This window comes from Micromesistius poutassou (genome assembly GCF_964030765.1).
Source record: "Micromesistius poutassou genome assembly, chromosome: 11".
In the NCBI taxonomy this organism is placed as follows: domain Eukaryota; kingdom Metazoa; phylum Chordata; class Actinopteri; order Gadiformes; family Gadidae; genus Micromesistius; species Micromesistius poutassou.
The window spans coordinates 16,765,524-16,777,590 of record NC_140281.1 but is presented as its reverse complement, the minus strand read 5'-3'; the positions used below and the strand labels follow the sequence as shown (position 1 = coordinate 16,777,590).

The window sequence follows — 12,067 nt, the reverse complement described above, 5'->3', positions numbered from 1 at the left end:
TTCCGCCTATGAAAAACAACCGACCGGGGAACATAGGACCCGGGGAACATAGGTACACTCCCCGTTAGCTCAGCTGTAGCTTATTAGTTTCTATAGCAACCACACAAGGCTGCATCTGATCACTAGTTTAATAACGTAGTTGCTACATTGTATCTCGCATGAATCAAGCATTCTTAAACAAAGTAGAATAAATGACATTATTTATTAATACAATTATAAGGTTCCGTAGTTTCTGAGGTAACAATCGCAAGACTATGAGCGAGGAGGTCAAAACATTTGCATTTACATTCAGGACATGTTAACCTAGCACTTACGATTGCTAGTATAACCCATTCAGGGGCAGGGGCAGTTCCCGTTGACCGCCTTGTAGGCCAGTATCCTTGTCCAACACCCCTGTTTTCAAATCTTTGAACTTGCCAAACATAAGGAAGCTAGATGCAAAATGCTAGTTGTAACTTACTGAACATTTACTCTTCTCCCCACTAATGACGAGATGTCACAGAAGTCATCGCTGTTGCAGCACTTTTTTTTTTAAAGGACAGCATAAAAGTGTGCAGGCATATCATCTAAAATCGTTAGGTGTACTTTTTTTTTTCATGTCGTCCGTGATGCTCCGTCCACCTTTGTGTTTAACGCTCGATAGGCTCGAATGTGAACCTATCAGAATCGGCACCTCAGCACGCATCGCAGCGGCATCCCTTGGGACCCATTATATTAGCCACAGAACAAAGCCTTGAATCAATAAAGTCTGGTGTTCGACCCGTTGTATATATTGAAGCTCTGACGCAACCGAACCTGGACTCGGACCAAGAGTCGATCTGAACCCACTGACTTTCCCAAAGCAGCACCAGTGTGACATTAAGGCTAGCGGGCAGAGTAGTTCATCTGGAGATAACGGGCATTGCATGCTAAAAACATGCAATGTTTTTAGTATTTATTTATAATTTTTTTCCCCATCTATATAATTTCAGTTGACCAAGATTTTCTTTGGTAGACTACAGCCCTAGACACAACACAGCTTACCGGCTAGAGTCTGTATTTTTTAATAAACCGTACGATACAACGGGCCTCACAATATACAGAGGTATTGGTTTTTATCACGTGAAGCATGTTGTAACATATGTCTAAAAGGGACTATATGAATACAATGTTAGAAATCTAAATATAACATATCAAGATTTATTGATGTTATTCAATAAAGGTTGGTCTACAGCGTTCGTCGCGTTACGTTTAGGTTTGGCTAGTGGCAGTTCCTTCCTTGTGATGTCACAAAGGGGGAGTAAGCTGATTGGCTTACCTTCGTACAGCCAATCGCTGAGGCCGTTGAAGATGACGCCCTCCTTGCCCGTGGAGACCAGGCGGATGGAGCGACTCTCCACCGTGGAGCGGTAGTAGATGTTGTTCTCAAAGATGAAGATCTGACGGGGGAGTGAGGCAGGGGGGAGAGAGAGAAGAGAGGGAGAAAGAGAGGAGGGAGAGAGGAGAAAGAAGGAGAGAGGGAGGGGGAGAGAGTGAAAAAGAGAGGGGAGAAAGAAGGAGAGAGGGAGGGAGGGAGGGGGGAGAGACAGAAATGGAATGAGACAGAGAGAAGGAATGAGGGCGAGGAGAGAGAAGAGAGGGAGAAAGAGAGGAGGGAGAGAGGAGAAAGAAGGAGAGAGGGAGAGAGAGAAGGAGGAGAGAGAGGGAGAGGGAGATGGAGGGGGAGAGAGAAATAGAGAGAGGAAAGAGAGGAGTGAGGGAGGGGAGATAGAGAGAAAGAGCGGGAGAGGGAGGGAGAAAGAGAAAGGGAAAGAGAGAGAGAGGGAGGTAGAGAGAGACAGGGAGATAGAGAGAGGGATAAATATGGATAATTAGCCCCGAAAATTAATTAATTAGTGAATAAATAACTAAATCAACATTATTTAAGTGAACGCAATAAACCCAAGAACAAAACTGTGACATATTAGAGGATTAGTCTCTTAATTAAGTAACGTTTGAAGACAATACTCAACTGATTTGTGTCTGTGACATATGGGTAGAGAGAAGGTGAATTAATTAGCACAGCAACAACTACACCCCCCCACCACCACCACCACATCTTGGCAAGGCTGGCTTCCACACAACTACCCTTATCAGGGCGGAGGGATCGGTGGGCCGCGGCGCCAACGCACAGACTCAGATCCCCTGGGGTGTGAAGGGCACCCCCCTCCATGTTCGGCGGTCACTGTTTAGCAGTCACATTTCATAGGTGATGCCACTGCTAAATAGTGACTCCTAGCTCCACCCCCTCCTCACTAGTCGTTCACTAGTATTCAAGTAGTGAACGACTTTACGTTCAACCTTCTGCCCCTTTCGGACTCTGTTCACATTTGGCATTACACGTTTTATTTGCACGTGTACTTGTTTTATGTCCATGCACCTCGCCCTAGACCCCATCCCTGGATGTCTTATCATACGGGCGATGCAGGATTTCTGATTCTGATGTTCTGCCTGATAGTAGAGACCCTGGCAGGCATGGAGAGCGAGCGAGGGAGAGGTCAAACGGCTCATTGGAGTGGGTAAACAGACATTAGGCGGATGGGTGGCGGTTTAGTGTCAAAGGGAAACCAATGAGAGGGATGTAAGCATGGATCACTGGATTTTGGGGATTGCAGAATTATTTAGAAGGACGCGTAACTCTTGTTCTAAACTCGTGTTGGGATTATGGATTGGGGTTCATCTCACCCTGAGGCATTCCAGGCAATTCTGAAACATTTGATGCATTGCCATGGATATCATCAAGAGAAAAAGAAACACTACAGAACTCAACGCTAGGATGCCTTAACTACAGTGTTTAGCTCCCAGAAGAAAGGCGCTAGGGTCGAAACCCCAATGTCCACATCCTTGAGAAAGCTGGCTCTAACCCCTACATGCTTCTTAATGACGTATGTTGCCATGGATGATGTCTTAATCATATGACTGATATTTAATATAAAACAGACTTCAACTGTGGTAGTGAATTACGCAGGTGTAAATGGAGGGTCTCAACTGGTGGATGACGGGAGTTGTAGTTCTCACCAGCTGCTGGCCGTGCGGTCCCCAGCCGGCGTACTGCAGCTGGGCGTTCCTCACTTCTGGGGGGTTGAGGTTCCATGTCTCCCTGAAGAGAGAGACACACACACACACACACACACACACACACCAAAACACACACACATACAGAAGTCACAATGCTGATAACACATACAATACCCCTAGAAAATACACACATGTTATTATACACACATACACACACGCACGCACGCACGCACGCGCGCGCGCACGCACACACACACACACACACAAACACACACACACACACACACACACACACACCCGTCCCATAGTTTCTCTCTGCCCCGGAGCCTCTTGTCCCTGTATAGGAAGTGCTATGTAGAACAAGGGGGCCTTAAGACCCGCCACAGGCCCTCCAATGCCTGTGTGGAGCTGTTGAATTAATGAGGTCATCACCACTGGAGGGATGCTGGTCTGCTAGTCGCCACCAGGTGGCAGCACACCTATAGAGCTGGACCACTGAACGGAACTTAGTGTGGTGGTCCAAGGGTTTCATGGAATATCTAATAATTAACAATTATTCGCCGAAGGCTCCGTAAATAGTGGGGAATAGCCCCCGAGACCGAAGGTCAAGGGGGCTATTCCCCACTATTCACGGAGCCTGAGGTGAATCATTGTTTTAGTATATACTACACATGAACACTCCAAAAATAAACAAGATAACACTTTTCGCCGGGATTTATTTGTTATTATTAGCGGTTTGTTTGTTTTTATTAGTGTGACGAGACGGCTGTCAAGCAATATCCCGAGTTTGAGATCTCAATCATGGGATATTGCCCAATATCCCAAGATAGCGAACCAATCAAATTGCACCATCTTAGGAGGTTCACGTGTAGCATATACTAATGTATAACATATTTCCCTTGATGTATTAGTAATAGGTTTAGGCATTAGAGAAAGGTTGGTTCAATGCAAGTAGGCTATACAGTTAAAGTAATGTAAGGTTGGGTACAAGTTTGAAATAATATGTGTAGAGTTAGAAGATAAGTTTGAGGTCAACACCATTACATTGCAGATGGTTTGAGTATTGGGTTTGTTTTTCCACCGGGATGTTCAGGGTTTAATGATACCTCATATCTCAGAATGTTCTTCTGCAAAAATGGTTGCAAACCAGGGCAAACCAGGGCAAACCAGGGTGGGTAGATCCAATACGATACACCATCAAGCTAATTGGCTACTCACGGAGTCTCCAGACTGCAAATGATGTAAAAGGCTGTGTAGGAATACTGGTAGACCTGGGGAACAGAGGATTCACATATTCATACATTCATTCATTCATAATTGTAATTCAAAAGTCACAGTGTTCTCCTAGCTCATTTTGCTGTTTTGTCAAGAGGAAAACTGATTTACCGTTAAACATATTTGATCAGGAAGCTTATAGTGCCAGTGCTAGCACCTTGAGAATATTTTGGAGACCTTTAAAATATACACATAGACGGCTCCATTGACTGCTTCAAGCCGTTGCTAAGACAGCCAACATCGTTGAAATATTGGATATAGGCAAAGACTGGCCTGTAATCCAAAACGTTTAGCATAAACAGGAGAGCTGCGTTTCTTCTGGAACAATAGCACAATAACTTTAAATATTATATTATTCAATATTATAGTGTATATATTTAATATAACCACATATTTTTTCCCAATGTAGATAAGACACCCTTTAATAAAGACACTCATGGAAATCAGTTGGGCTCAAGCAAAAGTTAAATTGGGAAGACGACATTCCCCTTCTGCTCACCATCAATCTATGTTGGGTTCTACATTCCCACAATGTCATCGCAAGCCCCTCCCCTGCATCTCTTAGCCATCAGGACCTCATGCATTAACAGGAGTGCCATTTTTGCGCCAACGCACAATTCATCAGTGTATAACAACATCTCTCATTCATGCTTGTCGCTTGTCCGCTGTTCTCATTGAGACTCATCCCTCCTCCATCCCCTCCACCCCCGGGATTAAGCTCCACCCGTCTACGGAGAAAGAGATCCTCACATCCTCCAGGGCTGAGGCACTCCACCCACAGTCACACCACCACCAGCGTCTAGACACCATCATGGGGGGAATCATATCCCGGCATATACTTCATGGATCCATCTTCCCCTTGAAGAATAATTTGATGGTGTCGGATCGCCGAATGTGTCAATAAATCTGGTTCCTTTTAAATAGTAGTCCCTCCTGATTGAGATGGAAAAATGACATCCAGAAAGAATGCAGCTCCCCCATTTACTAGTATTTGTTAACAAGCCTGTTGTCTTTATGGCCTCAACGTTGACGTTCGAGCCAAATGCCAATGCAGTGTCTATATATATATATCGTTAGTTTGGGCCACTGATGTGTTGTCGTTAGTGTTGCCTCTCTGCACTTGTCTTTGTGTTGCTACGATATTGTTGTTTTTTTATCTGCTGGGATACGTTTCCCCTGCTGCTAGCTTGGCTGCATGCTAATGGTGCAAGCTGAATGGTTATGATGCTATCTGATGCTAATGTTTAATTATCATTCATGTTAATGACTGCTAGCACGGATGAATGCAAATGGTGCTAGCTGAATTAAAATGATGCTAGCTGAATGCTAATGATGCTAGCTTAATGCTGATGATGCTAGCTGTGTAACCTTACATCCTCAGGACTGCCTCGAGCTAATGTTTTGTTATAACCCCTCTGGGACCTGCTCGCCACCAATGTGTACCGCCATTTAGAGAAGGGAAATCCTTCCCCTCCCTGAAGCTATTATGCTAAAGCTAAGTCCATGTTCATGTTCATGCATAAATAATGAATAATATATGACATCATATATAAAAATTAAACATAAATATATAATAGTGCAGTTCAGGTATGAATAATACCGTGGAAGCTAATTGTTTCAGACGTGTGTGTGTGTGTGTGTGTGTGTGCGTGTGTACGATGTGAGTGTGTGCGTGCGTGTGTGTTTGTGCGTGCAGAGCATGTATGTGTACACAGATTAGGAACGGAGATGAGGAATGGTGGAGAAATAACAGCACCAATATATATATATACACACACACACACACAAACACACACACACACACACACACACACACACACACAAAACAAATACACATACACAAATAAATAGTCTTCTGTGTCACCTATTGCTAGTGTTTGTTTGTTGACACATTGTACTCTACTTGTTGTGGGTAGATGATTACATCAGTCAACATCCCTCCTTCCCAACACACAGGCACACGTACGTGTGTGTTTGAATGCATGTGTGTCTCCACCACCACCTCCACCACCACCATCTCCTTCACCAACTCCTCCTCCTCCACCACCACCACCACCACCACCTCCCATCACCACCACCATCTCCACCACCACCACCGCCACCTCCTCCACCACCACCTCCCATCACCACCACCACCTCCAGCGGCTCGGGGTCTTACCGGGGCTACGTTGTAGGCCAGCAGCACATGCTTCATGTCGGGGGACACCTCATAGCGGCTCGCCTTGTACATCTCCTGCCAGGACACAAACACACACAACCATTTAACCGTGCATGGAGCTTATTTACTCATTACTTCCGAACTTCTTTCCATTAGCGCGGCTGCCGCTGCATCTCGCGCTAAATGACGTGCGTTTGACGGATGGCGAGGAGTCGCACCGCGGCGGCGAACAGAGAATTAATCAGAAAGCGGCAGGCGTAACCCTCGGCGATGATGATGAAAGTAATGTTGTGTATCGTGGTCCTCCCGAGTCTGACACAAAATATAATCAGAATTGTATTAATATACATCTACTGTAAATATGGATGTGTTCACCCCCCCCCCCCCCTCCAAACCCTTCCCCTCCAGATCCCCCATTATGCAACGGCAGAGGGGGAAAGGCACTCGGTGATGATGGATCACGTGTGGTTTGGTTCCTAACGCGAAGCGACTCCGAGGGACGGAGAAGTGCTGACGCCCCGAGAAAGCCTTTAATTTAATTCACGGCTACGCGCGCTCTGTTTTACAGTCTGGGGATTACAGGAAGTCAATGAGGAAAGCGCCAGGGGTCAGTGGGAAACAAAAGAGAGAGAGAGATGGATGTTTTGTTAAACTTACAAACTTCTTGTTGTGGACCAGGACGACCCTCTCTTGGGTGTCCACGTTGAACTTGACAACGTCGCCCTCTCGGGTTCGATACAGGAGTTCATTGCCTGCAGAGAGAGAGAGAGAGAGAGAGAGAGAGAGAGAGAGAGACAAGAGGGAAAGCAATTAGAACAAGCATGAAGGAAGCGTATGCATGAATATTAATGCATAAATGTGACGCAAAGTCACTGTTCTTCATTTAAAAAGCAAGAGAGCACATTTCTGTGTTCCGCTGGGGTTGAAGGTTGTTTGTCGGACAACAACAAACGAAAAAATCAAAACAAACAAAGAATAATAAAGGATAAAACATAACAAGTTCGGAAGGATCCTTTAAAAAACACCGGCGTCCCTCGTTCACCTTCACTCCGCGCACGCCTCTCTCACCCCCCACGCCCCCTCCACCCATCAACATCATGGCCGGGTGCGGTGCTGAAGGATGGATGCGCTCCGACGTGCGCGGTGCGACGAGGTAATTAGCAGCGGGAGATTGGGAGGCCGGGCGTGTCTCTGGATCCTCCAGCATATCTAATTGTCTATTAGGCTGAATCTCTGAGTCCCCAGCTACCCCACGTGCCCAGAGACTCAGACCTTTGTCAGGATGAACGAGTCTGTCTGTTGTAAATACATGAATAAATCATAGGGATAAGGATGGAGGAGGGAGGGGGAGAGAGGAGGGGGTGTAGTCTTTGGGACACACTGTCATTGAAGAACCAAGATAAAGTGCAGATAAAGACATATTCCAGTCCTTCTAACTTTTGATGGTTAGTTCATCCATTCATCTGTTCTTCTTCCTTGCACCTTTTTTGGAGGTGACCTCTGGTGTGTGTTGGTGTGTGTGTGTGTGTGTGTGTGTGTGTGTCTGTCCATTGGCCCATCCATCCATCCATCCCTTCCTCCCTCCCTCAATCCACGAACCCACCTTTCAATCCACTAACCCATCCATTCCTCCATCTCTCTCTCCACCCATCAATCCCTCTCTCCATTCATATCTCCCTCCCTCCCCCCTTTACCCTCATTGGCTAAATTGCCCCTCTGGACCCAAAAAGACATGAACTGTCTTTTTTTTTTTTTTAATTGTTTTATTGTTGTATTTTTAGTACAACAATACAACTGTTACACACTCATTATGTCTGTGTAGGGCACTGCCTGATCGCCTTGCATCGACATCTATGTGTCTCAATCTCTCTCGTTGTTTTCAACTGTGATCTCTTTTATTAATTATTAACCTCCAGCCCCGGGCAAATCTGCTGCCGCTACACACCCAGAGAGAGAGCGAGAGAGAGCTTGTAAAAATTAGCTTTTAAAAGTGGATTTATCTTTAATTTTCCATACATTCGCTCTGGAAGCGAGCCAAACAAAGAGACAATTATAACGGCTGACCTGAACCTCACGTACAGTTGGTTCATATTGTCATGTTACTCAAAACTAGAAACAATGCTGTCAACTTGCAAAACTGCAGTAAATGGTGAATCTGTATCTGTGTGTGTTCACCAGCCAATTAGAAGGCAGATATTTGCACCTTCCAGGCTTTAACCCACCAGAGTTGACCCGTCTAACTTATTATAAACGACACTTCCCACGGTGCTGAAAGTGACGCATTATGCCGTTTAAACTGTTATAGTCTGGCGGCAGGCAGCCATATGCTTGGCGGTGCCATGGGTTTTAAAACGACGTTCCAAACGAGCCATTTTCCCGATGTACGCTGACAAGTTAATTAAACACCTCGAGTACCTACACCGGTAAGCACTGCTTTAAAGAATGATTATTCCAGTCAATGCCGGTTGACCCTGCCAATGGCACCTTGCCATTGTTCCAACTGCCTTGAGTTTTCTTTTGTCCTGCGGCTGCGTTCCAACTGACTCATCTTTTCGGTGGGGAGCGACGTAGTTGAACAGTTCAGGGATGAAGACCCTGGGCATGTAGAGGGATTATTACTCAATGTTCTTGTGGAGATTTTCCCCCAGCCCTGTTTGACCAATTACAACCTAGTCCTATTTAGTCCCCTTTATCCAAAGGGACTTACAGCGTGTTAGAGACTTGGAAACCAGGAGTCAAACAGCCCAACCATGACAATATCATCCCCCCTTTTGTGCATTGAATGATGTGCGTCTGTTTGTGTGTGTGCTTGAGCCTTTGTGTGTGTGTGTGTGTATGTGTGTGTGTGTGTGTGTGTGTGTGTGTGTGTGTTTTACGGGTCATTTGGCTGGGCGTGGAGGAAGAGGCCAGGAGCTAGGGTTGAGTTATGGTGCGTGTCAGCGGCTAGCCTCCTGCGTCCTAGCGCCGTAAATCTCCGCTCCTTGGGCTCTGTCCAGTCATCAAATGAATAGACCTTCATTAAATATGTATCAGGATCCTAATTGTAAAACGAAGAAGAAGAAAGAAATCCTCCATCTTGATAATCAGTAGCGGGTTCCAGGGCTTCTTTTTATTTTTCCTATTTGATCATTTCTTCATATAAATATTTTTTATTTAAATCTGCAATCGAATGGTTTGATGGTCCAGAGAAACTCAACCCGTCTGAAAGAAGTGCATGACTGAACCAAAGGGGACGTGGACAAGCAAATGTTTAAATGAGTGAAAGAGTGAACGCGTGATCACGTGAATGGGTTCAAGAGCGAGTGAGCGAATTTAAGTTAATAAATGAACAAGTGAACAAATGAAAGAAATCAACAATGGCACACTTGAAAGTTAAAATAGTGCACAAGCAGAGATTGGACCGAGAACAAGCAAAGAAAGACTGAAGGAAAAGAGCGGGGGGGTCAGCCGACACAGGTGACCCTCCTCCCCCCCGCCCCAGGCCCCCCGGCCCCCGGCTCCCGGCCCCCCGTCACACCACCCAGCCAGAGATCGATGGTAATCAACCAGGCGGGTTACATCGCCAGCGGGCCGACCCGGGGATGCCACGCGCCTGCGGCTCCACGGTGACACGGTGGTCAGGGCTTATGCTCTGTTCCTGTTTTGTTAACCTTCGACCCCGGGCACAGCCAGCGGCTTGCAGCGGGGAAGGGGGGGGGGGGGGGGTGGTCTGAGTGCTGAGTGCCGACACGGGCGCCGCTGTGAGCCAGAATAATGGACTCAATAGATACACGTTCTCGTGGTGTTTGTGAGGTGTTTCTTTTATTTTTTTGTGTGTGCAGCAGCAGATTTGCGCAGCCTGCTGGGCGCCCGGCCCTCGCTGACGCAACAAAGAGCCGGGAAGCTTTTGTGTTGGCAGCGATAAGACGCTAGAAGAGGATTCAAAGGATTGTGGGTCTATTACATGGGTACTGCGTGTTCAGCGCACATCAGAGAACGGAACAGTCACGGCCTCGCTTCACACGCACGCACACACACAGACACACACACACACACACACACACACACACACACACACACGAGGGCCTCGGAGGATCCTCTTTTCAAAAGAAGCCCTCGTTATTCTGGGTATATCGAGGGATCCTGGCTGTTTCATTAATAACCAAGTGAAATCATCTGAACCGTCTGAATGGTTCATCCATCTGTCGCCTTCATTCATCCATCGATCATCCACGGATCAATAAGCGATCCCATCCACCAGCTGGTTAAACCAGAGGCTTTTCAGTGCAATGAGCCTGGGTCGATGGCTGGCATTTCGACCATAAGCAAGGCACATGTTGATGCTGAATACTAGAAGCTGTTCACAGTTACAACTGGACAACACGTTTATCCTGATCATGACTCAGCGACCCAAGGGAGCGTGATTTGAAAGCCTTTTTAAAAATAAACATAGAAAAGGTTGCATGTTATGTAGAGCTGGGACGACTCGTCGACGTAATCAACGTCATAAATTAGTCTACATGAATAATTTGCGTCGACGTGTCGTCCCCGTTTTTTTTCTCTCTCCCAGGATGGCAGCAAAACACCGTAAGTTCTGTTGATTTCCCCCCTTCCCCTCCCTGGAATGTTCATTTATCAAGCAGTTGCAGTGGTAAACCAAAGATCAGACTCTCTGAGTAAACGTTACGTTATACTCAGGGCTTAAATTTCAGCGAGGGATTGTGGGTATTGCGCAAATTTTTTTCAAATCCCGCAACCCAGGCCAGCATAATGCGGGACAATTCCGCACAAATGTCACTTTGTTGTCTGATAAATTTATAAGAACACGACGGTGTGAATTCGGGTCTATTGACTTCACTTGACGAACCATCTTCCGATTTCAGTGGCGCATCTGTCCTTCGTACAATCTTTGACACACACACACACACACACACACGCACGCAGGCACACAGAACCCCTTTGTGCTTGCTCCTTCTCGTTCTCTCCCTCTCAAAAGTTGTACACGACCCATGTGCTGTTCTTGGCAATTATTTCCATCACTATGAGCTTTCAGTAGACTAATGCAAAAATGGACCGCTGGCTTAAACGTACCTCTACAATTTCAGCGTGGGAATGCGCAATCTGTACAAATTCATGGTACATCAGGATACTGATGAACCATGAAGATGTGACTAAGACAGGAGAGGGACAAACTAATAGGACTGTATATAGTTAAGAAAATAAGTCAGCAACTACTATTGTCTAGTTATTTTCTCCGTTCAATAGAGACGTCTTTTATACTCAGATGAAAAGAGAACTTCTGCCATGTTCTATGATTGTAGGCTACGCCGTCTTGTCCCGTGCGCGTGCGCAAGCACAAGCCCAGAAGGCTACACCTACAATCATAGAATCACACACACACACACACACACACACACACACACACACACACACACACACACACACACACAGGAGTAGTGTTTTCATTTTTGGTATATTCCTCCTGGGGGACTTCTTATTATTTATTTTGTTATTTTGTTAGATGCTGCATCTGACATCAGAATGCATTATTTTGCAGTTTGCACAATTTAATTGCCATGTTTGCACAATTTAATTACACAAAAAAGTGCCAATGTTAAA

General features: G+C 45.9%; 1 protein-coding gene across 1 annotated transcript in view; it reads right to left on the bottom strand.

The window, feature by feature from the left end:
- The window catches only part of LOC311355487 (A-type potassium channel modulatory protein DPP6-like), a gene marked incomplete at its 5' end in the record, with an annotated part of 125,358 nt that overhangs the window by 16,697 nt on the left and 96,594 nt on the right, over positions 1–12,067 (bottom strand). Inside the window, 5 exons of the mRNA XM_084475241.1 lie at positions 1,298–1,418; positions 3,037–3,118; positions 4,255–4,307; positions 6,470–6,544; positions 7,127–7,221. Of these exons, the coding sequence (XP_084331367.1) occupies positions 1,298–1,418; positions 3,037–3,118; positions 4,255–4,307; positions 6,470–6,544; positions 7,127–7,221 (426 nt within the window). The remainder of the gene's footprint in view (positions 1–1,297; positions 1,419–3,036; positions 3,119–4,254; positions 4,308–6,469; positions 6,545–7,126; positions 7,222–12,067) is intronic.